The sequence below is a fragment of the Corvus hawaiiensis genome, chromosome 23 (genome assembly GCF_020740725.1).
Source record: "Corvus hawaiiensis isolate bCorHaw1 chromosome 23, bCorHaw1.pri.cur, whole genome shotgun sequence".
NCBI classification, from domain to species: Eukaryota; Metazoa; Chordata; class Aves; order Passeriformes; family Corvidae; genus Corvus; species Corvus hawaiiensis.
Window position 1 is genome coordinate 2,421,547 of NC_063235.1, and position 23,388 is coordinate 2,444,934.

General features: G+C 52.7%; 4 protein-coding genes across 12 annotated transcripts in view; 2 read left to right on the forward strand and 2 right to left on the reverse strand.

Annotated features, from left to right (window-relative positions):
* Window positions 1–203: 203 nt before the first annotated feature.
* On the reverse strand, window positions 204–6,550 carry SMPDL3B (sphingomyelin phosphodiesterase acid like 3B). Of its 2 annotated transcripts, XM_048327044.1 has the most exons (7): window positions 6,231–6,550; window positions 4,675–4,772; window positions 4,012–4,155; window positions 3,273–3,445; window positions 2,947–3,127; window positions 2,225–2,358; window positions 204–1,169 (listed from the first exon to the last, which is right to left on the reverse strand). In XM_048327044.1, the coding sequence occupies exons 1-7, from the start codon at window positions 6,512–6,514 to the stop codon at window positions 786–788; spliced, it is 1,398 nt and encodes a 465-aa protein (XP_048183001.1). In that variant the 5' UTR covers window positions 6,515–6,550; the 3' UTR covers window positions 204–785. The 2 variants fall into 2 exon arrangements, with proteins under 2 accessions (XP_048183001.1, XP_048183002.1); XM_048327045.1 differs by lacking the exon at window positions 4,675–4,772 and having other exon boundaries at window positions 6,231–6,305.
* Window positions 6,551–6,757: 207 nt separating this feature from the next.
* Window positions 6,758–11,283, forward strand: RPA2 (replication protein A2). 2 transcript variants are annotated; one of them, XM_048327336.1, is made up of 9 exons: window positions 6,758–6,845; window positions 6,994–7,106; window positions 7,179–7,280; window positions 7,360–7,473; window positions 8,157–8,231; window positions 9,286–9,399; window positions 9,685–9,795; window positions 9,884–9,978; window positions 10,663–11,283. In XM_048327336.1, the coding sequence occupies exons 1-9, from the start codon at window positions 6,830–6,832 to the stop codon at window positions 10,745–10,747; spliced, it is 825 nt and encodes a 274-aa protein (XP_048183293.1). In that variant the 5' UTR covers window positions 6,758–6,829; the 3' UTR covers window positions 10,748–11,283. The 2 variants fall into 2 exon arrangements, with proteins under 2 accessions (XP_048183293.1, XP_048183294.1); XM_048327337.1 differs by having other exon boundaries at window positions 6,759–6,845; window positions 7,221–7,280.
* Window positions 11,284–14,075: 2,792 nt separating this feature from the next.
* On the forward strand, window positions 14,076–22,189 carry XKR8 (XK related 8). Of its 2 annotated transcripts, none has more exons than XM_048326861.1 (4): window positions 14,076–14,421; window positions 15,044–15,240; window positions 15,966–16,526; window positions 21,764–22,189. In XM_048326861.1, exons 1-4 carry the CDS (start codon window positions 14,126–14,128, stop codon window positions 21,871–21,873), a joined length of 1,164 nt encoding a protein of 387 aa, XP_048182818.1. In that variant the 5' UTR covers window positions 14,076–14,125; the 3' UTR covers window positions 21,874–22,189. The 2 variants fall into 2 exon arrangements, with proteins under 2 accessions (XP_048182818.1, XP_048182816.1); XM_048326859.1 differs by having other exon boundaries at window positions 15,966–16,902; window positions 21,764–21,850.
* Window positions 19,286–23,388, reverse strand: part of EYA3 (EYA transcriptional coactivator and phosphatase 3) — a 58,530-nt gene continuing 54,427 nt past the window's right edge. For all 6 annotated transcript variants that reach the window (XM_048326858.1, XM_048326857.1, XM_048326856.1 and 3 more), the window contains one exon: window positions 19,286–22,623. In XM_048326858.1, coding sequence (XP_048182815.1) covers window positions 22,543–22,623 — 81 coding nt within the window. In that variant the 3' untranslated portion in view covers window positions 19,286–22,542. The remainder of the gene's footprint in view (window positions 22,624–23,388) is intronic.

Sequence of the window (23,388 nt, forward strand, 5' to 3'; positions counted from 1 at the left end):
AGCACTCATCCTGGGCCCCCTCCACCCATACCTGGAGTCCAATACCAGCACTGTGTACTGGTTCCCTCCAGGGTCTTAGAGCAGCTGGCAAACCCAAGGCTGTAAATCACCACCTCAGATCTCACTGGCAAAGTGGCCCAGATCAGCTGCCAAGCCCAGCTGAGAGAGGGAACTCAGTGGAGGCGAGTGAAGAGAGCACAGAAGAGAGAGTGAAGAGAGCTATTTATGCTCAGCAACTGAGGGGGAAATAATTATCAGTACCTCATCTTCAGCACTGAAACACCAAAGTTTGCTGAAGTCCAGGCACTGCCACCCCACCTGGCTTTGCTCATAAGCCACAGGCTGCTGTGGAACAAAGCCACCATAACAAGATTTCCTGAGTCACCAGCTGTACAGACTTGCAGAAGTGTGTGCCAACATATAGAATGCTGGCAGCACCCTCTGGAACATGTGGCAGCTCCCTACCCTCACCCGTTGCCAGTTCATGTCCACAGGGAGGCCTGGTCTTCATCTGATCTGTGAGGTTGCTCCAGCAGTCCCAGCAGAGGGGAGACAGACTACTCATTGCAATCAGTTTGGCGTAACAAGGCACTCAAAAACATTGCCCTTCACACATCAAGCTTATCTAGAAAATTTCAAATCAGCTTCACAGGGCTTTTAGTAAACATCGACAGTTTTGTCCTGGTTTCCAAGCAAGTTCTCAATGCCAAAACCACTGATTCACATCCAGTGTAGTGTGATCTCATGCCCTCCTCCCTTTCTCTTGCTCTTGGCCATCACAGCGCTCACTGAGGACTGAGAAATCCTAAGAACATGCAGAAAACCAAAAGCCAAACACTGCTGGCAGCAGAGGCAGAGCTGCTGGTTTTCACACACTCATTGTACTTTGTAAAATCAACTTCCCTGATGGCACACAGGTGATCCACACGGCATTCCTGCTTGCACGGCTCGAGGTCGTATCTGGCAGAGTTAAACTCATAGTACAGCTGCAGGTAGTGTGGGTCCCTCGAGATCCTCTCCAGCACCGTCTGCATGGAGCGGGCAGAGCCATCAGGGACCTGGAAGGCTTCTGTCAGCCTGTACTCTTCTTCCCACACTGGGAACTCTTCGTCCCATGGTGAGGCCATCAGGTTGGCACGAGTAAGGTTCAAGTAGTAGGTCACCATATCCTGAGAAGGAGAAAAACAGAATTGAAGAGACATCAGGACAAGATTGGCCCTGGAGTGAGACACTGGGCTGGGCTAGGCCCCCTCTGCAGCACTCCCCACTAAGGGCCCAGCTGCCACTGACAGGGCTTCCTACCAAGATGGGCACCTGGGAACACCTCAGGTGAAAGCCTCCAGAACCCACCCCAAACAGAGCCTGTTTCATAAGGGGTGAAGGGGTGGCTTTGCTCTGCTTGACTTTGATCTCCAAACATCAGAAACTTTGAGCCTGGCCTACTTCATACAACAGTTAGTTACTATCACCACTATCCAGCAGCAGAAGCAAGGGCTGCAGGAGTGTTACTTCCTGAGCAAAGTTATTTTCTCAGCTGTGAACAAACTGAAGAATAAAGTTTTTCACAACTTCTGTTCTCAGTCTCTTGCCCTTTTTTCTCTCCACTTCACTGGCTCCCCAGCCTTGCACAGCATATTTTAGCATTTACTTCTATGCTATAAACATGTAAACAGAGCAACTATAGAGAACTTCATCCACTACAAAGGAGGGCATAAGCACCCGTCCTTCACCTCCTGGCAAACAAGAGGTGGGAAACAGAAGCTGCCCCTACAATTCACCTCAATTCAGATCCACTCCAAATGCATCATTTTAGCAAGTAGAGGGACACAAATAATTTTTCAGATGGGTTAAAGGTTTTGGAGAGGGTCTGACAAGTCTGTTATTACTCAAAGAGTAGTTCTGTGATCCACATTATCTGGGGAGCAAAACAAGTATCAAGGGAAACTCGCTAAGGACATGAAGAACACCACAAAAACTGTCTGACCCTTCCCTGGGGAACTCATCCTAGCAGGATGCACTGGCTGCCAGGGCCATGCTTTGACTCACTGACACTCTGACTAAATCTTTGTGTCAGACACAAGGCTGAAATATCATGGGTCAGAGTCCTCTCCCACACAGCCACTCAGTCCTGTGGACTCAGAAATACTGAAAAGCCCGTTCCAGCTACAGAGGGGAATTAAAGTTCTTCCAGAGCTGTGGTGTGGTGCACACAGGGATTCCCTACCAAGACCTGAAGGGTGTCCCGATCATAGTCGATCACCCGGATCCCAGGGTTGTTGGCTCCATTGCTCACTCCAGGTAATGTTGTTTTCCAGGGAGTCACTCCAGGGGCCAGGAACATGACATTGATTGGACTACCTTCACAGAAATGCAAAGCAAACCATGACTGGAGACCTTGGCTTGTCCCACACCATCTCCCCATCACAGTGAGCACCCTGGAGCAGATTGCGCTGCCAAAAGCACCTTTGTCACCAGCTCCTGGTACCACCACACAGACAAAGATTAACACATGGAACAGTACTGAGGACTGAGCACAGGGCTGCTGCAGCCAGGAGCGGGCTTTCCAATGCTGGCAAGGGCTTTGGCAGTGAGGGTGGCCAGGGAACGACACTCAGCAAAGGTGTTCACCCAGAGCACCCCACACACACACAGATTCAGCACTGCTCCCTCAGCAGTGCCCAAACCCCTCAAGAGGGAACAGGCAAGAAGTTGCCAGGCATTCAGGGGAAACAACAACATTTGAGGGAGAATGGGAAGGAGGGCAGGAGCTACAGATTGGGGATAGAGATGAGAACCATTGTTGCCTCTTGTTGCCCAAAGCATTTCAGAAGCTTTTGCTGGCTTCTTAGCTGCTTTCAGCCAACAGCCTCTGAAAACTCTCATGGACAGTGATTCTGAGAGCTGGCAGAGCTGTCACACAAGTGCTTGGGTGACCAGAACGGGTACCTGTGTCACTGTAGAACATGCGAAAGCTGTCCGTGTGATGGTGCCCAAAGAACTGGGCAGAGATCACCCTGTGGTGCTTCTGCACAATTCCCAGGTACCGCTCATTAAAGCCCCTCCGGAACCACGGCTTGCCCCGTTTCTTCTCAAAGAAGCCAGGGGGCACATGTCCCACAATGTAGACCTAGAGAAGAAAGAGCTGCCCTGAGCACAGAGCCCACGCTGCCCATGGAGCACCAGCCAGTTGTGACTGCACCCAGAGGGAGCAGAGCAGGAAGAGCTTCCAGGCTGGGGAGAAGCCCAGGTTGTTTATTCAGTCTTTTTAATACCATTTCATCTGCTCTAGAGGCGTTGGTCAGTGTTTCTTCCAGCCACTGGAACTGCCCCCCAGGATCCTCCTCACCAGCTGTCTCATCATTCTGGTCATAGTACAGGTTGGTGTTGAGGACAACCATCCGCCCCCTCATCCCTGGGCCAGGCAGCTTCTCGCTGTAGAAACCTCCTTAAAAATGCAACCGACGGAGAAAGAGCTGGAGGTCTGGTCACACTGGTGCCTGTGATCCCATATCCCTTTGTCTCCACCTCTCTCTGCTCTCCTTAGCAATAGCCACAGCAGGGTCACTGCCTGGAACAGTGCTCTGACCACTCCAGGATGTGGATTTGGAGTGACTCTTCCCTGTGTGTCTCTTGTAATTCTCGTGCCTCTCCCGAGGAAGGGAGAACTGAATGGGTACCATGGGCACACCAGGAGCTGGGAAGCTCTGGAGAGCCACAGCACTGCCTGCACCAGCTGCTACCTTTAAAGATATTTTTCCTCCCTCTGCAGGTCACCACTCTGCATTCCTTCCAGTAACTTGACAATGGCAGGAGAGACTAAAGTATAAAATAACTTCTCTTCTTGCAAGCAGAACTCTAAGACAGAAATCAGCATTAAATTGGACCCTACCTCTGCAATATGCTATGAATACTGTTGCTCTGAGCATAGAAGCAAGGAAAATTGTTCATGGCATTCCCCTACCCCTCCTCATATCCCCAGCATGCTCTAAACATGAGCCAGTGGTGCCAGACCTGCTCTGAAGAGAGGAAGGGAAGCATCACTCAGCCAGGGCCGCCACAGTTCTGCTGTTTGGTTGTAGATCCTGTGCTCCTTCCCAGGAAACTGATTCTTGGGGTGGAAGTCATGATTGCCCATCGCTGCATAGACCTTAGTACCTGGAGACAGAGCAAAGGAGGCGCAGGGGAGGTCAGTGCTGCAGAGCTCCTCCAAGCTCCCCAAGGCACTCCTGGCCTTGGAAAGAGCAGCACAACCTAGAGCTTTGCCAAGGCCCATCACCTTCCGTCCCTGGGGCCACACTGCCCGGGGGCACCACACAGCTCTGACCCGCCCTTGGGACAAGCCACCCACAGCCAAGTGACTGAGCTGTCACCAGCAGTGATACTCCTTGCCCCCTGCTGACACAGGTTATGTCTGAGAGTATCTTGCAGCCTTTTCTGCCTTAATGACTAATGACAGAAACCTTTCTTTTCCTCTCTCCTGAGTGAGCTAACCTGAAACATGATTGTGCATCAATGCTGTATGGCACAGCAAAATTGAGGCCACTGAAAGAACACAAACAAGTCCCAGTGACCACAGCCCTTCTGTGCCTTTCCTTGTCCCAGTTCTGTAATTTCTCCATCCTGGTTAGCCCTTCCCATGAGTCTCTGTGCCCTTCTCATTCCCGCAAATCCTACCTGGAAATGTCTCTTTTATCAGAAAAGTCAGATTTGCTATTATGTGCAGAACCTTTTCTTCTCCGAGCTGCTCATTGGGGACATGGGGAGTGTCATCTCTAGAAAAAGAGAAGTAGCACAGTCACTGTCTGGGACTAACAGGACCTGTGCTTACAGCAATGAGCAAGGCAGAGAAACTTGCCAACTCCTCTCTAGAAGAGAGTGCCTCCTGGAAGAGAAAGTTTACGCTTTTGTGTGCAGAAGTCAGTGCTATGTTGACTGGCCAAGACACTGAGGGAGTTTCAAGAAATTGCTCACAGGGAAAATGAACTCCACTCCAAACTTGCCAGAGTCAAGGAGTGTTCAGACAACGCTCTCAGGGATGCACAGGGTGGGATTGTTCAGGTGTCTGTGCAGGGCCAGGAGATGGAATCCATGATCCTTGTGGGTCCCTTCCAGCTCAGGATATTCTGTGATTCTATGATTCACTTTACCTTAAAACCCCTATGCACAAGGGTGTAAGGGGAGGCTCTCTCTGCCTTGGGGCGTGTCACAGGCACTAAAGCTGCCTGGAAATATTGCAAGGATCAGCACTTTGCAATCTGAGGGCATCTGACGTGCAATAATGAAGCAGAGCTGTTTGCACAACTGTGATCACCATTAAACAAGGGAATGCTTCCAGTAAGACAGCAATCTGCTCCACATCTGTGTTTGCACTAACGTGCTTACGGCATTTGTAGACGATGCTGAGCTGTCCACAAGCCCACTGGAGAGAGAGAAGAAGATTCAAAACCATGTCAAAGGACTGAGGAAAATTGCTTAAGGGGAAAAGAATACTCAATATAAGGTCACAAGGACCAATAACTACATCTAAGCAGGAACAGCCATCTGCAGGGACAGAAAATGAAAACATGAGACAGGCAATAGTCCTGCAAACTGGGACTGGAGGTTACAGCAAACTGAGGTTGCACTATCAGAAGAAAGACCATACACACAATCACCATGCAAAATAAAGTTTTGACCATCTGTAAGTGCTGTTGAGCCTTCCCATAGGACAGGGGACCCACCCCTGGAAGCCATACCAGGAGAGAACATCCTCCACTGGGGAGGTTCCTCTGACTCCTAAAGCAAAACTGCCCCTTCTTGAATCAGGTCTCCCAGGTGCCTCATAGCAGCCACAAGAAATGCTGCAAGCCTGGTTTACAATGCTCTCCTCCCACTCCTCTGACCGGCAGCACCGGACGCACAGACACACAGCCCACAGCTCCTTCCCCTGAGCATTGCAGTTACTCGGAGTCACTGGGGAGTCAGACACGGCTGGACAGGAGGCACAAAGGATGGACAGTGATCCTTTTGTCACCTCACTGCCACGAGCTTCTTACCAGTGTCGAGAGCCCTCGCTGGGGTTGTGCTCTTCTCCAAACCCCTGGTTTGCATTACGAGGCACATCCTCCCCTCTCCTTTTCAAAGCGGGGGCCATGGAAAGAGCCCTGACACCCCACGAGCTCCCTATGGGCTCCACTGCCCTTCTCCCGCCTAGCCCTGGTGTCCCTCCAGGCGGACCCGGCCCCTCTTACCCGGTCCAGAGCACGAAGTCCGGCCTGGCCAGGCGGCCCTGCATGGCCCGGGCGGCCGAACCGAGCAGGCTCCAGGGCGCGTCGCACAGGTAGCTGCCCCACGGCCCGGCGGGCCCGGCCCGATCGCCGCCCGAGGGGCACGGCCGTCCCGCTGCCGCCGCCGCCTCGTACTCGGGGTCCCAGTGCAGATCCGTGAGGTGCCAGAACCTGCCGGAGCCGCCGCCCGCACCGGGCAGAGCCACGGCCAGCGGGCACAGCAAGAGCAGCACCACGAGCCGGCCCATGGGCTGCAGAGAGCGCTGCCCAGAGCGCTGCCCTGACTGCGCCCGCCCCCACCTGCGCCCGCCCCCACCTGCGCCCGGCCCCGCCCTTCGGCCCCGCCCTTCGGCCCCGCCCCCATCCGTGCGAGGCTGGGCAGCGCCCACTCTCAAAATGGCGGCGGCGGCTTCCCCGCGGCCTCCTCCTATTGGAAGGAGCCAGAAGACGGAGGGACGCGATTGGCTGCCGGCGGGCAGAGCGGCGCTCCCGGATTGGGCGGGAGGCGGCGGCGCGCGAGGGTCGGCGCGCGGGCGGGTGGCGGCAGGTTCCGGGCCGGCGCCATGTGGGGCGGACACGGTGCGCGCGGGGCCGGGCGGGCCGCACTCAGCGGGGCGCGGGGGACGCGGGGCCCGAGGCCGCCGCCGCTCACCCTGATGGCGGCAGCGGTGAAGAAGGGGCCCGCGTCCCCGCCACCGCCTCACGGTCCCTCTCTCCCCCCGCTTAGGGAACTTCGATGGCGGGTACGGCACCGTGAGCGGCGTGGGACCCCCGGGCGGCTACACGCAGTCCCCGGGCGGGTTCGGGTCGCCCGCCGGCGCGCAGGCGGAGAAGAAGCAGGTAGGCTGGGCGGGGCCACGGGAGGGGCCGCGGCGCCGGGGTCGGCTCTGACGGCCCCTCCGCCCCTTGCAGCGGAGCCGCTCCCAGAACATCGTGCCCTGCACCGTGTCGCAGCTGCTGGCGGCGGAGCAGGTCGACGAGACCTTCCGGATCTGCGATGTGGAGATCTCGCAGGTGGGCGCCGGGGCGGTCGCGGCCGGGGCGGACCCCTGGCCCGCGGCCGGCCCAGGCAACCCTTCCTCCTGCGCCGCAGGTCACCGTTGTGGGCATCGTCCGGCACGCGGAGAAGGCGCCCACCAACATCCTCTACAAAGTGGACGACATGACGGCAGCTCCGATGGACGTCAGGCAGTGGGTTGATACCGATGTAAGCATTGGATTTCCTATGAACAGGCTTTAGCAGCTTTTGAGAGCAGTGGGTAGAGAAAAGTTACAGAACTATACAGTGTCTCAACTGGAAGAAACCCATAAGGATCGCTGATCAACACCAACTCCCTACTTCTCACAGAGCTTTTTTAATCCAAAAGATGTGGCTTTTCTGAAACGTGTTTTAGGGTAATGTCCCTGAAATCCAAGGGAGATGCTGCTGTAGCAGAGGTCACTGGTGTTGTATATGACTGTCTGCCTGTTTAGTATAGCTGAGTTCAGCTGAACAGTTTTGGGGGGGTCATCAGGCAGATGTTCAGTTGCCTTACTGCGAGTTTAGCTTGAGTTCAAAACCGGCTCTGGCCCACCCCATCCCCCCAGGCAGATTATGAATTCAACACCTAATTTTTACTATTAGAGGTTCCTTTCCTCTTGTTGCACTGTGAGAATCTCTCATAAGTGGACAGAGACAGCAGAGCAGACAACTGACACTGCTCTGAAATGTATACTGGTGTTGTTCTTTATTTTTTGTTTACAGCTATGTTTCTCTAACTGCTCTTACTGGACATAGGAATGCACATTGTGCTTGCTTGAGATGAGCCTGCTTTGCTAAGTTGTTTATTGTGCTAATTGAGAAATGGAAACATGAATCAGCAAACCTCTCTTTTTTCCCCTCTCTGTTAGGAGGCAGGAGGTGAGAATGTTGTGGTCCCTCCAGGAACCTATGTCAAAGTAGCTGGTCACCTTCGGTCATTCCAGGTAAGGTCATGTTATCTGTGTGTGAGTCCTGGCCATGAGGCTGGAGCAGGGGTGTGAAGGATTGGTGATCTGGCTTAGTGCTAGGGGGCTACTTTAGAATATCCACTTAATTGTGGTCGCTGGACAAATCCTTCAATGTCTCTGCCAGGGTTGTATTTAATAACACTAATTGTTCCTGAATGCTAATAGTCCTGAATGCGGACTATTTAAAATGAGAATCCTTTCAAAATTCCCCTTGTCATCAGCATGTTTTCAGCAGAGCAGAGTTCTGGCCACCAGGTTCTGGGGTGTTGGTACTGTCAAGCTTAGACCTAGTTCTGGTTCATGGGGAGACTTCTTGTAGCACTTCATGTAGGACACGTGGTTTAAATATTCAAATAATGGTTCATGCATTAAGGCAAGGTGCAGGTAATTCCCAGCTGGTTAGAAAGAGGAGTGACTCTGTCTCCATTGTCTTTCAAAATCACATCCCTCCCCTCCTCCTTGCTCACTCCCAGTGGGATGGGGGGGAATCAGAAGGGTCAAAGTGATAAAACGTATGAGTTCAGATGAAGGCAGTTTAATAAGTAAAGCAAAACAAGGAATTCATTCCACTCTTCCTATGGACAGGCAGGTGTGCCTCTTCCTCGCCCTTTCACCAGTTTTATGACTGAGCATGACCACTGGCTGGTCTGGGTTCTCCCTTGGGGCAGTGGGGGTCCCAGCTGTTTCCCCTCACAGCTCCTTGTCCCCTCCCAGCCTAATACTGGTGGAGCTGTGTGAGAAGCAGGAAAGCCCATGGCTCTGTGCAAGGGTTGATGAGCAATGACTAAAACATCCCTGTGATATCAACACTCCAGCACAAGTCCAAAACTAGCCCATGCTACTGTACCCCAGCCAAAACCAGCACAAGATGTAGGTCAGAATGTTTTGGACTAGCTGCATGCAGAGAAGCTCTCTCCCCACTGCTATCCTACTCCTGGAGGGAATGGCTGGGTTGGCTGTTAGGCATCTTTGTGTTGCTGTGTTGTAAATTGTTTTCTTTGTTTTCTGTTTGGTTTTGTCCCACTGAAAGAATAAGAAGAGCTTGGTAGCATTTAAGATCATGCCTCTGGAAAATATGAATGAGTTCACCACACACATACTAGAAATTGTCAATGCACATATGATCCTCAGAAAAAATCTTATGGTACGTACAAAGATCCTGATTCCATCATGGCCCTTCCTGACTGGTGATCTCCCAAAGAGAGACCTTTCGCTGGGAAAATTGCCTAACTGTGGGGCTGGAAAGCTTAAAGGTGGGCAACACTGAATGTTTAACAGGAGTCCTGACTTCCTTGGAGAGAGATTGTGTTGCAATCCACTTCCATAAGAAGATGTTTTTACTTACTGGCTTAAAAGTAACAAAGAGTGTTTAACACTGTGGGCTTGGTCAGCCTGGGTAACCACACTACTTTTATTCTCATAATTCCAGTCAGCATCAAGAGTGCCACAGTCATTTTCCTCCACTGGGATAAGTGACATGGGGGGCTACGGAGGAGGTGGCAGCCTGCCAGTGAACGGGCTCACGGCGCACCAGAGCCAGGTGGGTGCCAGCAGCTTTTCTGGAAGCACAGCAGTGGCAGCGGAGGCTCTTCCAATGTGATTTAGTGTGGTGGTTCTTGTTCCTCCAGGTACTGAACTTGATCAAAAGCTGCCATGTCCCAGAGGGGATGAGTCTACAGGACTTGAAACTTCAGCTCCACAGTATGAGTATGTCAACAATCAAGTAAGTGTGTAGAAATGAAGGATGCTATGGAAATCCAGGCAGTCCTTCCAGAGGCAGAGAGGACAATGGACAAGCCCAGACACTGACCTGTGAATCAGAGTGGGTAATTCAGGTGGTCCCAGCAGTACAGGAGCCAGAGCTTTTGAAAGTTTCACTGCCCTGAATGAGCTGTTGCCAGTTGCTTTGTTCCCTGTTTTCAAAACAAGCTGTTCATCAGTTCAGTGGCAATGTACTGCAGTGCCTCAGTAATATTTTTCCTGTTCAAGGACTACCTTGCTCTCTGCACACTGATAAAAAATTTAGGAATAGTCTGTTCTATTCTACTTCACTGTCTCTCATAACTTCTTCTTGAGACTTACAAAAATAGTCATTAGCTTCCATGACCTTTGTATGTTCTGTCCCCTGTGGAACAGAGTAGTGGATGCTACCTGGGCAGTGCAGAGTGGTGACTCAGGCAGAGTCTGAGCGGCAGGGGGAGCACATTGCCATAGCTTTGGAGAAACTTCCTGTGTCACTTACACTGCCCACGGGACAGAGACACCAAGAGCTTCCCTTGGCAGCTGCCAGGAGGGACCTGTGGGGATAGGGTCTGTAAATGGGAATTACCTGGCAGAAAGGTGGTGACTTATCTCCCTTTGCTAACTAATTGCTAGCTCGTTACCAACTGTGTGGTTTTTCTTCAAGGCAAGCCGTGGAATTCCTCAGCAGCGAGGGACACATCTACTCTACAGTGGATGATGATCACTATAAGTCAACGGATGCCGAGTAAAGTTCTTTACATCTGATTTTAGTTCCAAGCAAATGTTTGTCCATGTTTCAAGATACCTTGCTGAGCTCTGTGACGTGGAGGGTGACCTTTGCTCTTTGTGGAAATTCCTGGTTACTCTGTGAATGCCAACTCCTTGGAATTCAAGGATGAGCAGAAAGTGTGTGATTCTGGTAATTGGACCTGATTCTATGCTGTGACCATGTGACTGAAAGCATGAAGAGACACAGGAAAACTGAACTCCTCAAAGCTTCAGAGCCTTCACTTTGTTTTGGCTCCTTAGAGGGTGCCTGTTAGAAAGAAGAGCTTCTTTATGATTTGTCCTTTATTTCTAGAGCTGTTTCTCCTAACTCAGCTTCCATTCCATTTCCTTCACAAAGTGGGTAGCCAAGAGTAATCTTCCACTAGTGTACAGCAATCATGAAAAGATGTTCTTATTGTTTAGTTTGTGCATTTAAATCTATATTTGTACTAGAGCTGATCTTGTTACTAGAGCTTTTGAACATTTCCAATAAAATGTTAACTTGGGGCGCCTTGCATCATGTGTGACTCTAGAGGCTTTTCTGCCTTGAAGAAGAAAACATCTGCTTGACAAAACCTGGGGGTAAAAGCACAGCTCATACTTTCAGTTTAACTTTCCTTATTTTTTCCTTAGCTTTTTGCTTTGAAGGTTCAAACTGAAGTGAATGTCTGGCCAGTAAGAAATTAAATAATTTTACTACTGAAGAAAACATGTTGTCTCAGTGTTCCAAATAGGGCCAGAACCATTTCTGCTGCCAAAACAGACTCCCCAGGGAAGGGGTCATGGCCCCAAGGCTGCCAGAGCACAAGAATTGGACAACACACTCAGGCACAGGATGGGATTGTTGGGGTGTCCTGTGCAGGGCCAGGAGTTGGACTTGAGGATCCCTGTGTGTCTCTTCCAACTCGGAACATGGTATGCTGTGCCGAAAGACATGCGTGCTGTGCTTTCAGCTGAAGCTCAAATGAATTACACTGTGTGAAACAAGGTTTTATTCTTTAAACCATTTTTAAAGCCTAACAGAAAAACAGTTGGGATACAGGTTGATACTGGTGGTGGACTGAGATGGAGAAAAGGGATTTGTGTTTCCTATTTCTCTGCACCCCCTGCCTTGTTCAGGAGGCTGCGGGGTGGCTGCTGCAGGGTGTACTTGTTGAGCTTTTGACAGGGTACCCTTCTCGGACCAGGGTAAGAGAGCAGAGGAGGCTGCTGTTCTGCTGAGTTCTTTATTTCCTAGTCTCACAGCTTTCTTGAAGGCAGAGTTCAAAGGGGGTTACATGATATATGATACATGATTACAAGCAGCAACAGCAAACAGGCAAAACCAGCTGCTTCTTCTTCTATATGCTCTATATTTTTTCTTACAGAAGTGTGGATTATATTTGTTAACTGACCAATAAGATTAACACACGATTCCAGTTTTTCTTAACCTACCCTGGTCTAATTCTAACAGTCGTAAGCCTTACACAAGTGCTACATAGGTATTACACAGATTTGCGTGTACAGTTTCTATCGGCTCTTATTGTTTGTGTGAACACTATCTAAAAAATGTGAACAGTGTAGTTCTACCTATATTTTGTCTAAAGTAAAGAAATTCTGTGAAAAGGTAACACTGCTGCAGCAAGAACTGTGTTTAAGGTCTCTGCTACAGCTTTTTAATGTTTAAGGCAGTTAGCATATATTTCTACTAAAGGTTAAAAAATCTGTATTTCTATTTCACTTTGGTGTGACTTCATGTATCTCAGCTTATCCAAAGGTTTTAATTCAACCCCTGTGCTTTGGCTTCCCTCTGGGCCTGAGTCCAGAGGAGCTTTCACTCTAACATGCACTGTCCCTGCAGTCAATGGTGAGCTTCCTGTCATAGGAAACAGATGTGGCTGGTGATTGTTTTGAATTTGTAATGGGAGCAGTTCAAGAGTCATAAATATTAAAGAACATTTCACGTGTGTAATGTAGGTGTTCCCACAGAAGGTACTGCGGCTTTCGTGGTGAAGGCGTTGCTGAAAAGCAGGACCCAGCTCTTACAAGCTGAACTGCTGAGATGCTGAACTGCTGGGTGGGAGCTGCTGTGCTGTGCTGAACTGTCCTTCAACTGCAGCTTGCTAAATGCCCAGGGACATGGGGCCTGCTAGAATAGCAGCATGCGCACATAGGACTCGAGTCAGAGAGCTCACAGTCTGGTGAACTCTGGGTGTTCAGGAACTGCAAGGGTAGGGCAGGGTTTCTGTTGCCTGGGACTCGAAAAGTGACCTAGGTTTGCAAAAGAAGCTCCTTGTGGGCACATCCATGGGGCTGGCTGGGGGACCCAGGGCCTCTGCTCTGCTTTGTTCTGCTCTGCCAGGCGTTACTGCTGGGGCAAATCCCAGTATCCCGCTTGGGTTCAGTGGCCTAGCTGTAGCCCGTGGTGCACCTCTGTGGATAAATCATGCAGTAGGTGTGTAACAGGTGAACATTTGGCTATGGAGTTCAGCGTATCTAGAAGCCAAAAGTACTGTAATATCGTTTCTGTAGGAGGTGTGCAGGTTAGGAAGAGAATTGCTGAGGATTTTTGGAGATGAAAATGAGTGGAATTGCTTGCAGTAAGGAGAGTAGTTGTGCAATTGGATAACACAGTCCTGTGCCGGCGGTGCTGAGGGTGGTTGAAGGCAGGGGACCCCCCAGCTCTGCGTGGTGCTGTGCTGGCTGGACCGATGCTCCAGCCTGTCCTACCCTGGCTGCCCCTGTAGCACAGCCCCCGTGTCCCAGCCTGCTCTGACCCTCTGTGGCGAGCCCAGAGCTAAGGTGCTATGGAACAGGGTGGGCTGGGGGGAGCAGCCAGAGGCAGAGAAGGGCCGTGTGCGAGCAGCCCTTCCCCGTTCCGAGCACCCGGGCACCTCAACCCCGCTTCCTCCTGCGGTGAGACCTCGCACAGCCCCTCGTGCCCTGGCCGTGCCTGGCAGTCGGCGGGTCAGGACTGCATGTCACGGTGGCAGCCGCCAGGGGAGCATGGGCAGAGGCTATGGAGGGACACGCGAGTACGGGGCTGCAGCTCTTGGGGTGGCTCTGCCACGGTGTAGCAAAACCGCTGCGGGAGACGTGTGGGGCGCGGGACCCCGCGGGGCTGCGGCCGGGAGGAGCGGGCAGGCGCGGATGCTGCTCTGCCCCCGCCCGAGGCACTGCCGGGGGCCAGGGGAAAGGGCCGGGCCAAGCCCCAGGCGCCGGCGGGAGGGGAGCCGGGGCCGCCGGTCCGAGGCGGGACACACAGCCCGGGGCGGGGCCTGCCCGGGGCGGGGCCTGCCCGGGGCGGGCCCTGTCAGGCGGTGGGTCCGGCCTGTGCCGGTGCCGCCGCCGCCGGTTCCGGACCGGGCCGTGGGGCCCCGATGTCTCCGCGAGGTGCCCCGCCGCGGTTCGGGCCGCTGCAGTTGGCGCTGGCGGCGGCGGGGACGGCGGCGGCGGCGCTGGACCTGTGCATGGACGGGTGGGTGGCGGCGGAGTACGCGCGGCGCGGGCAGCCCGGCTGGGCTGCGCTGTCGCTGTCGCTGCTCGCCGCCGCCTCGGCCGCCGCCCAGGCCTGCAGCTGGCTCTGGCTGCGCTCCGACCCGCCCGCGCTGCGCCCCGCCGTGCCCGTGGCGCTGCTCGCCGCCCTCCACCTCCTACAGCTCGGCTTTTTCTTTAGGTACGGCAGCCCCGCACCGAGTTCCCCGCGCGTCCCCGGGCATCACCCGCTGCGCCTCAGCCTCCCCGCGGGTGCCCGACCCTCTGCAGCTGCCTCTCGGCCCCTCCTGGCACCCGGGGACGGGGGTGGGCGGTGCCTTGGATGTCGGGAGGGCCAGGAGGTTCCCGGGCAGAGCGGTTCGGCCCAGTCCCGCGCTGGAGCCGGATGAAATGTGTCGGTGGGAGCCACCTTTGTCCCTGCAACTGAAGTTTCCCTCCGGCTCTGCTTTGTCTCCCGGTGCTGTTGCCGCTGCCCTCGGGACAAACGGAACAGCGCCCCGAAGCCTCGTCACGGCCTTGGCGCTCCCGGCAGTTCAAGGGAGCAGCGAGGCCTAGCCGGGGGAAGGGAATAATCCAGGCAGTCCCCTGAGGTCGATGCTGTTTTACACCTGCACTTCACCCATGGCTGGGCATCGTGTGACTACTGTGGTGCGTGGTTTGGGCAGGGAGAAGGAGGGCTTTGGACATAAATCAGTGGGGTTTGTTGTCCTGTCAGGAGTTCGTTGACCTTGTCAGGGCAGCGTGAGGACTAAGGTGTGTGGTGCCTTGCGTGGGCCCTCACCACCAGCTGGGTCCCCACACAGGTGCCTCCATGCTCTGAAAGTGGGCTGGAAGGTGTGCTGGGCAAAGGCAGAGGAGGAGGATGAGCAGAGACACATGGTGTTCCTCTCCCACGACATCAGCATGCTGCGTCTCTTCGAGACCTTCCTGGAGAACACCCCACAGCTCACCCTGCTCCTCTACATTATTCTGCGGACAAACAAGGCTGAGCTCTCCCAAGGTGAGGGGTCTGGGGCCAAGGGAGGGGGCTGCGGGGGTGCAGGCTTGGAGTCAGAGTGGGCTTGGATGAGGCAGACTGGAGAGGCTGTCCAGGGACTGGAAGACCCAGCAAGACACTTGTAGTGTCATTCTGCTCCTATGTCACTCCTTCCTTTGACATGTCACACTATAGGGTGGACCCCTGTCCTGCACTCACATGCCACAGTGGACCATGCTGGGCTTGGGGTGGGAAGGTTGAAGCTGGGGGACCACTGTGGTCATTCTCTTATGTGCCCCAGGAGAGGCTGAGGGTCAGGTGAGAAATCAGGCGCCCTCTGCAGAGTGGAGAGGTGCTGATGTTGGAATGGGTGGAGCATAGGCTGCTGAGCAGGTGCTGTGGTGCCCTTCCTGGGGTGAGGAGTAGGTGTCACTGCAGGGAAATGGGGAGCCCAGCAACGTGAGAGCCAGCATTCACCTGCCTCTGTGGGCTGGGGGCTTCCACGCCTGGGAGATGGGCTCTCTCCCAGCACTTCTTCCCCATCTGAGCAAGGCCAGGCACCAGCCTCCTTGTCCTTGGGGAGGGCAGAAGGCAAGGAGAGAAATGTGGGTGCTGATGCTCTGAGCCCCTCAAAAAGCAGCTGCTTTTTGAGCTGGGGGGAAGCTCATTTTAGCAGTACTGGGCAGAGAGAGGTTTGAGCCAGGCTGGGCCACCCTCCCCCCTCAGCATCTTCACCTCTGTATTTGCAGGCCTGGGAATCGGCACCGCATTCCTGTGTGTGTCCTGGTCTCTGCTGGACTACCACCAGTCCCTGCGCTCCTTCCTACAGGACAAGTATGAGCTGAGCCTGGGCTCTTCTATCATCTACTTCCTATGGAACCTCTTCCTCATCTGCCCCCGCATCCTGGTGGTTGCCCTCTTCGCCCTGCTCTGGCCCTATGGTGTGGCTCTCCATTTCCCACTTGTGTGGCTGGCCATGTTCCTCTGGGTCAGCCTTCAGGGCACGGACTTCATGGAATCATCCGGCCCCGAGCAGCTTTACCGGGCCATGGTGGCTGTGATCCTCTACTTCAGCTGGTTCAATGTGGCACAGGGGAGGACACTGTACCGCAGCATCATCTACCATGGCTTCATCCTGGTGGACAGCACGCTGCTGACCCTTGCCTGGCTCTGGGGCTGGGCTCCCTCTGAGGAGTACTCATACCTCCTCCCAGTGGTCTCTGCTGCCCTGCCCTGCTACCTGCTGGGGCTGGGGCTGAGGGTCACCTACTACAAGTGGCTGCACCCCAACATGCAGGTGCAGCAGGAAGGTAGCTACGACGAGGTGGATGCCAGTGGAGGGAGTGGTGGGCTGGAGTTTCGCTCGTTCTTGGAACCAGACCTTGTGAACAGGCGGATGCAGTGGCTCGCCCAGACCCAGTTCCCCTTGTCCCAGCCAGCACGGCAGCACTTCGTGAATGGGGCTGCTGCTGTGGAGTCTGCTGTCTGAGGGCAGGCCCTCTAAAGGGACATGAGGGGGAGGTAGACTTGTTGGTTGTGCCCCTGGTTGTACATCCCAGGCTGTTGTTTTTGACAGCCACAGGGACTTGGCAGAAACGAGGGGTGATGTGGAAACACCTGATGAGTCCCATGGCACTCAGCATGGCTGCCACGGCTGTACCCTCAAGGAAAGCCACAGTGTTTGTGGTGAGTCCAGCACATTGTGGCATATGGCTGCACTGCTGTGTCAGCTTTTCTTGTTATTTATTACTAGCTTTTTCAAAAAAGAAAAATGAAAACAAGAGCACTGGTTTATTTTCTCTGTGCCTCTCCTGGGCCTGCTGCTGCCATTGCTGTGCATGGATCTGGGTGGCAGGGCAGGGAGAACTTGTTTCCTCTATGGTTGTGGCTATCTGACCTGTCTGTTTCCAGCCAGGATTTTCCTTCTTGTGTTAGTTTTGGTGTCAAGGTCAAAGCTCACCTGTTATTGTGTGTTCAGGAAGGGATGGGGAAGGAGGCCTGTGCTGGGAAAGTGGCTGTAGGGTGGCTCAGAGCTTCTGGCTTATTACGGACACCTCATGCTCCCTTGGCTGCCATTCCCACCACCACAGCCTGGGCAGCGCTCCCAAGGCTGTGACCAGGTGTAGTGGTTTGGTCCAAAATACTCATTACTTACTTATTTACCTTCTGTGAGATAAGAATTAGGAGAAAGCAAAGCAGGCACAAAACTTAAAAGAATATAAAGAAGTTTATTAACAGACCTAAAAGGAAGGGAAAAAAAAAAATCAGACCACACCTTTAGAACACTTCTCCCCCCACCTTTCTCCCTTCTCCCACTGACAATATAAAAAGACAACCCTTGAGATTTTCAGTCAGTTTACCACTTCTATAATAATCTTTTTCAGTTCACTTAGGGAGAGGAGCCTCTCTTGCTCATGCTATGGAGACATCTCCACAAGAAATTCTCTCATGGCTTCAGTATCACAGCGAGACAGCTGCCCGGGTTGGTTCTCTGCTCGCATCATGTGAGAGTCCCTTCCCCTGACTTGCAGCTTTCCTCACAACTGCTTTCAAGGGTCCAATCTTGAGCTACTGGGGTACCATTGTAAGGTTGAGCCGTTCAGAAACAAAGGTTCTCTTCACCCATCTCTGGGAGTATCTTCATCTCTAGGAATAGAGGCCCTCCTCCTTCCCTGGGAGCAAAAGGGTCCTCATCAAATTACAGCTACTGTCATTTGCTCATTTCAGCACAAGTACTTCTGCTCACAGTTACAGTCTGAACACTCCAACCCCCATGCTTTCATGAAATTACAACGGGTACTCTGATACATCATAGTCCATCACCACCATAGCTTTACAACAGAATTTCAGCTTCTAAGCATCTCCTCTTTCTCCTCCCTCAGGGTTTCAGCTCTTCCTTCTTCACTGACTTTGGTGTCTCTATGATGTTTTCTTCACCTTCCCTCTTCCTCAGACTTGGAAGAGGATTAATGCCTGCAGGCTTCATCTGTTCTGGAGGAAATTTACAGCACTAAAGGGTTAATCTCACCCTGGCCTTGCAGCTGGAGTTCGCTTATTGCTGTTGGTCACATGATCTTTGCCAGGCAGTGGGCACCTTCAGCTGAATCTTCACCCGCACTGGGGCTGCCTGCAGGGAGCAGGGCTGTGAGGGGAGGGCTGCAGATGGAACAGGGCCGCACGGCCCCCCCCACCCAGTTACCTGTCCCAAGGCTGGAAGCAAGAGAGAGCTTTCCTGGGGTTTGTTCATTCTTAAATGTGGACCACAGAGGCATGTCAAGCTCTTTAAGTGGCTTAGAAAGTTGTCAATATTCAAACTAGCCAGTTGATAGGTTCTGTCAGGTCACAGAGGAAGCTGTAAGCACCTCTTTGCAAGAGAATCATTTCCGTAGCTATGCTAACCCATGACACCAGGCTGGAGTTGGCCACAGCCAGTTTCTCAGCCATAGGTGGCTGTTGATGTGGTCAGTGGGGTCAGTAGTGAGGTCAGTGCTGTGCTGGCTCCTGGGCACAGACACCCACCACTTCCCAGGTGGGGCTGCCTCCACCCAGCTCAGGGCCCAAACCCAGGCAGGCCCCAGAGCAGCGCCTGCCTTTTGCTGTTGCCCAGCTGGCAGCTGTGGCATGTCCTGGCTGCCAACAGCACTGACCTTTGGCTCCTTGCCCTCACCTCCATCAGATCCCTCCCAGCACGCCATCCCAGGAGAGAACCTCCATACCTGGGAAGGCAGCAGGATGCAGCTGGAAGAGCAGCTGAAATGCTGTTTCACAGCTGCTCCTATAAAAAGCTCAGCCCTGCCCAGGGCCAGCAGCACCGCAGCAGAAGGTGGGAGAGGGGCATGCAAAAGAAAATGGGAAAGTTTGTGCAGGAAGCACCATGTGCCTCCCCATGGCACCTCAGCAGAGCCCAGGAGCAGGTCCCTGCCCCACTGGCTCCCCAGGGGCATGGGGGCTCTGGTGGCTGCACTGTGACCTGTGGCACCCTGAATGCTCCTGGTGGCACCAAGCCTGGCTCGGGCTGTCACAGGGGTGGGGACTGACACAGGGGCAGAGAACAGGCTGAAGCACTGACTATAGAAAATAAAGACTTTATTATTTTTTTCCAGTTCACAGGACAGTTCCCATTACAGACCATGAACAGGCAAAGGTCCCACAGCCAGCAGCACCCAGGACTCACCCCTTGTAGTGCAGCAAAAGAGGTGGTGTGGGCTCCAGGGGTCCTACTGCTTCCCACCACTGCCAGCATAGACATCCCCTCAAGGGCTGTTGGAGGCAACAAATATTAGTGGATCAGGTGGTTTTTAAAGCCTCCGTGGCTGTGTTGAAGCTGAAGGGGAGGCCAGCAGCACCCAGGTGAGCTCAGGTGCTCTAAGCCTGCAGGCTGACTGTCCTTCAGGTGTTCAGGTTTGCTCTCCCATTACCCCTGACCTGACTGTAGCTGAACTGGTGACAGAGACAGGAGAAAATCAATGCTTGGATAGAGGTGCTGTTCCTGCCTCAAGAGAGACGGGAAAAGGCTTAAATTCAGCCAGTAGAGGAAAAAATAAAATAGCCAGGTCACCCCTTTATTAACAAAACACAGAAATGTACCATCAACCTCCTGTTATAAAAGTACTTTACATACATTCAAGGAAACATCATATAAATATCAGTATGAAATGTCAGTGGCTGCGAGTTCCACACTCAGCTAAAATTTTACCAACGTCTTAAAATTTCCCTAAAACATTTAAAGTAAACAAACACAAAGCACAGCCAGCTACCAGGCAGCTCAGGCCCGCAGGTCCAGCACCTGCTGCCAGTGCCTGGGCAAACCCAGCCCCTCTCTAGCATGGCTCTGGTCAGCTGCTTCCGATGAGAGCAAAGCACAGGGGCTGCTTGGCCATGCCAGTGTTGGGAGGTTAAGGCACAGCTTTTAATCCCAAAGTTCAGCCAGTTGGAGTACAAGATGTGCTCCCAAACCTGCTTGCAGGAGACCTTTGGATAGGCTGGGAACCTGCTGAGGGATGTTCAGCATCAGCACAGACTCTTTGACTACAACTGAGTCCTGATCCTCTGGTGACATTTCCAGTCCTGGGAGCAGTGAGGCTCCTCACCACAGCTCTGGCACTTCACAAGGACCCCAGAGGAACTGGACTCTATGGACCCAGCAGTAAGGGAGCTGGAGCTGCCCCAGGTGCCTTGGAACAGGTGCAAACACACCTGAGGTCTCCATTTGGTGTAGACAGAGAACTTCCCTGGGTCCTGCTCCCCTTTCCAAATCCACTGCTGAGCACTCCCAGCACAGCCTGTTTGCCCCCCAGGCTCTGCTGGGCCAGCAGCCCCCAAGGCAGCCAAGCACCTTTATCTCTGCTGAGCTGCCCAGTGACACCCACAGCAGAGTCCTCAGATCCTCCTCATGGGATGAGCAGTTACGCTGCTGGCGGGCAGGAACTCCCACATGTATTTGTGTGCATATTTGAGCTGCAGAGCTCCTGGGGAAATACACAGATCCAGTATCCATCTGGGATCACACCTGGCAAGGAGCTGAAATGGAAAGCAGATCACTCCTGACTCCAGTGACCACCCTGGAGAAAGAGAATTGCCTTTGATTCCAATTTAATTATTAAAAAAAAAAACAAAAAACAACAAAGGGAAACTGGAGCTGGTACCATGTGAAATAGACCTCCCGGGTCCAGTCCCTGAGCACGAGGTATCCAAACCCCTGCCTCTAGGCACCTTCTGCCCCATGGTCACTGGAGCTGGCCCAGGAACAGATGCTCCCAGGGCACAGCAGAGCCTGTGCCAAGCAGGCCCAGCAGCTCCCCCTGCACTGATGGAAATTAACCCTCAGTAATTAATGCTATGAAAGAAATGTAGCAAACACATCCCTGCCTGTATGGGCACAGCAAATGGGTCTGTGTCTTCCCTGCAGTGACAGACTTTCAGCCCAGTGTCCCGATGGTGATATGGGGCTGGTGACCACAATCTGGAGAGGTCTGGGTGCAGCCACAGGGCTGGCTCTGCAGCAGCGGCAGGTTCTGGGGCACAGCACACACCTGTCCTCAGGGCACCTGCTGATCTGGTGCCATCGGGGTACATGGGGGAGACCACCAAACACAGCCTGAGTTGGCACAAAACCAACTGGGCTGGCCCCTGTGCCAGCCCCAGTCCCTAGCTGGCTGTTCCTGGCCAGAGGAGCTGCAGGCCAGTGACTCCAGCCTCTATACTGAGACAGGAGCAGAAAAATCCCTCCCAAGTGCTCCATGCTGCCAAGTCACAGTGTCTTAGAAAATTAAGTCCCTCTTAACAAGGCATTTGTTTCTCACTATGTAGTTAGGCTAATGCAAAGAATATAAGAAAATTGAATCTGATTCTACTAAAAGGAACTTATAAACGGAGTCAGGAAGGCAGAGATGAAGGTTATACCATAGCCAGAGCCTTCTCTTCAACATTCATGAGGATTTAGGAATTAGATTATTCCTAGTCCAGGTGAGGACTCTGTTCACATCTGAGCAGTCTGCACCAGTCTGCTGTACCTCATGTTCACAGGCGGTTTCATTTTTCTTTACAGGGAAAATCTGTGGGATCTACAGTCCAGACCAAGGCTGGAATCCAGTGATCTCAAGGCTGGAATCCAGTGATCTCCTGCTGGCTAACAGGGCTTGTGCACACATTGACTAGAAGCCACTGGGATCAACTCGGAACACCAATACTTGCCTCTACAATGAACCACATATCCCAGATGCATTCCCTTACCTTTATATTTTCCAGTAATCCCACACTGAGGAAATAACATAAGGACATTGTAATAAATTAACTGTTTTGAATACCCAGGGAAGGAGAGAGGACACATTTTACAGCAATAGAGGTATTTTTGACATTTTCATTAATATTTCCTATGAAAAAAACCATAGCTCTTCGGCTTTGCAAAACAAGGGAGGTTTAAGCTCTGCCATCAGCATTTTCCTATAAAAATAAAGTTTTGTGTTTACTTGGGTTCTACAACTAAGCTGAATAGAAAGGAGAAGGCTCTTACAAATACATCTGCTGTTTTATGGCCCCTCCCTCTGGAGACACCTGCCAGAGGCATTCAGCTGGCTCTGTGAGTCCCTTCTGCAGACAAGCTCTAGCTCTGCTGAGTCTAGGGCTTCTTTACAGGACACCTCTGGACTTGGCAGGGGCTATGCTCCCGAGGAACGACCTGCTGTCATATTCCACTGTACAGTTTGCATTAAATATGTTTTCTTCATCAAGCTGAAAAGTGAGTCCCCAAACATGTGATATTTCTGCCCCCCCCCCAGTAATGGAGAGGGCTTGCAGGAGCTTCAGTCACGTCTTTGCTCCAACTTCTTACAGGAAGTCTAACTCGAGGGCTTGGTGAAGGGACACGAGGTCGGCGTGATTTGTGATCCTCCAGAACGGCATGTTGTGCTGTAACAGAGGACAGTCAGGTTTATGCAGGGATTTTCAGCTGAGGTTGAAGCAGGCTGAGTAGAGCTGCAGGGCTGTGCAGTGTGGTGGTTCTGAGCACACCATGCTCAGGAGGGACCTCGGCCACATGCACATCCATATCTGGAGCCCATCTTATGTGCGCATCTGTGTGTGACAGGCATCAGCACTGTCAGCTGCTCGTGATGGAAACCTTGGCTGTGAGCTGCTGCTGCACCCAGGAATGCCTGTCCAGGGCCCCCAGGAAACCTGCATGGGCAACAGCTCTGGCACACGGCAGAACACGTGAAGCCTGCGGAGTCAAGGTCCTGACAGTCATCTTTGCACTTCACTGATAATTAGCACAACTGAACAACCCGTCTAGGCCTGTCCAAATCAATCCAACTCTACTCCTTGTTTATAATCCAGCCTAATGGCAGGCACTGTATTGACCTGCTGCTGTTCCTGCACCCTGAATCCTCTGTGCTCCTGAGAAACTGCATTATCCTGATAGTCACAGGCTATGATCAGGATACAGAACCATAGAATCATCAAGGGTGGAAGGGACCTCCAAGATCACGGAGTCCAACCTTTCAACATGCTATATCCAACATGATATGCTAAGACTCTGCTGACAGGGACAGTGTTATATGCAATCCTAAACAATTGTAAAAGAGAAACTTTAAACACCTAGGAGCCGGAAAACTGCCCATCTTAACACAAAGGAAGATCTCTTGCATCAAAGACAAACTTTGCTCCTGGCTGCCC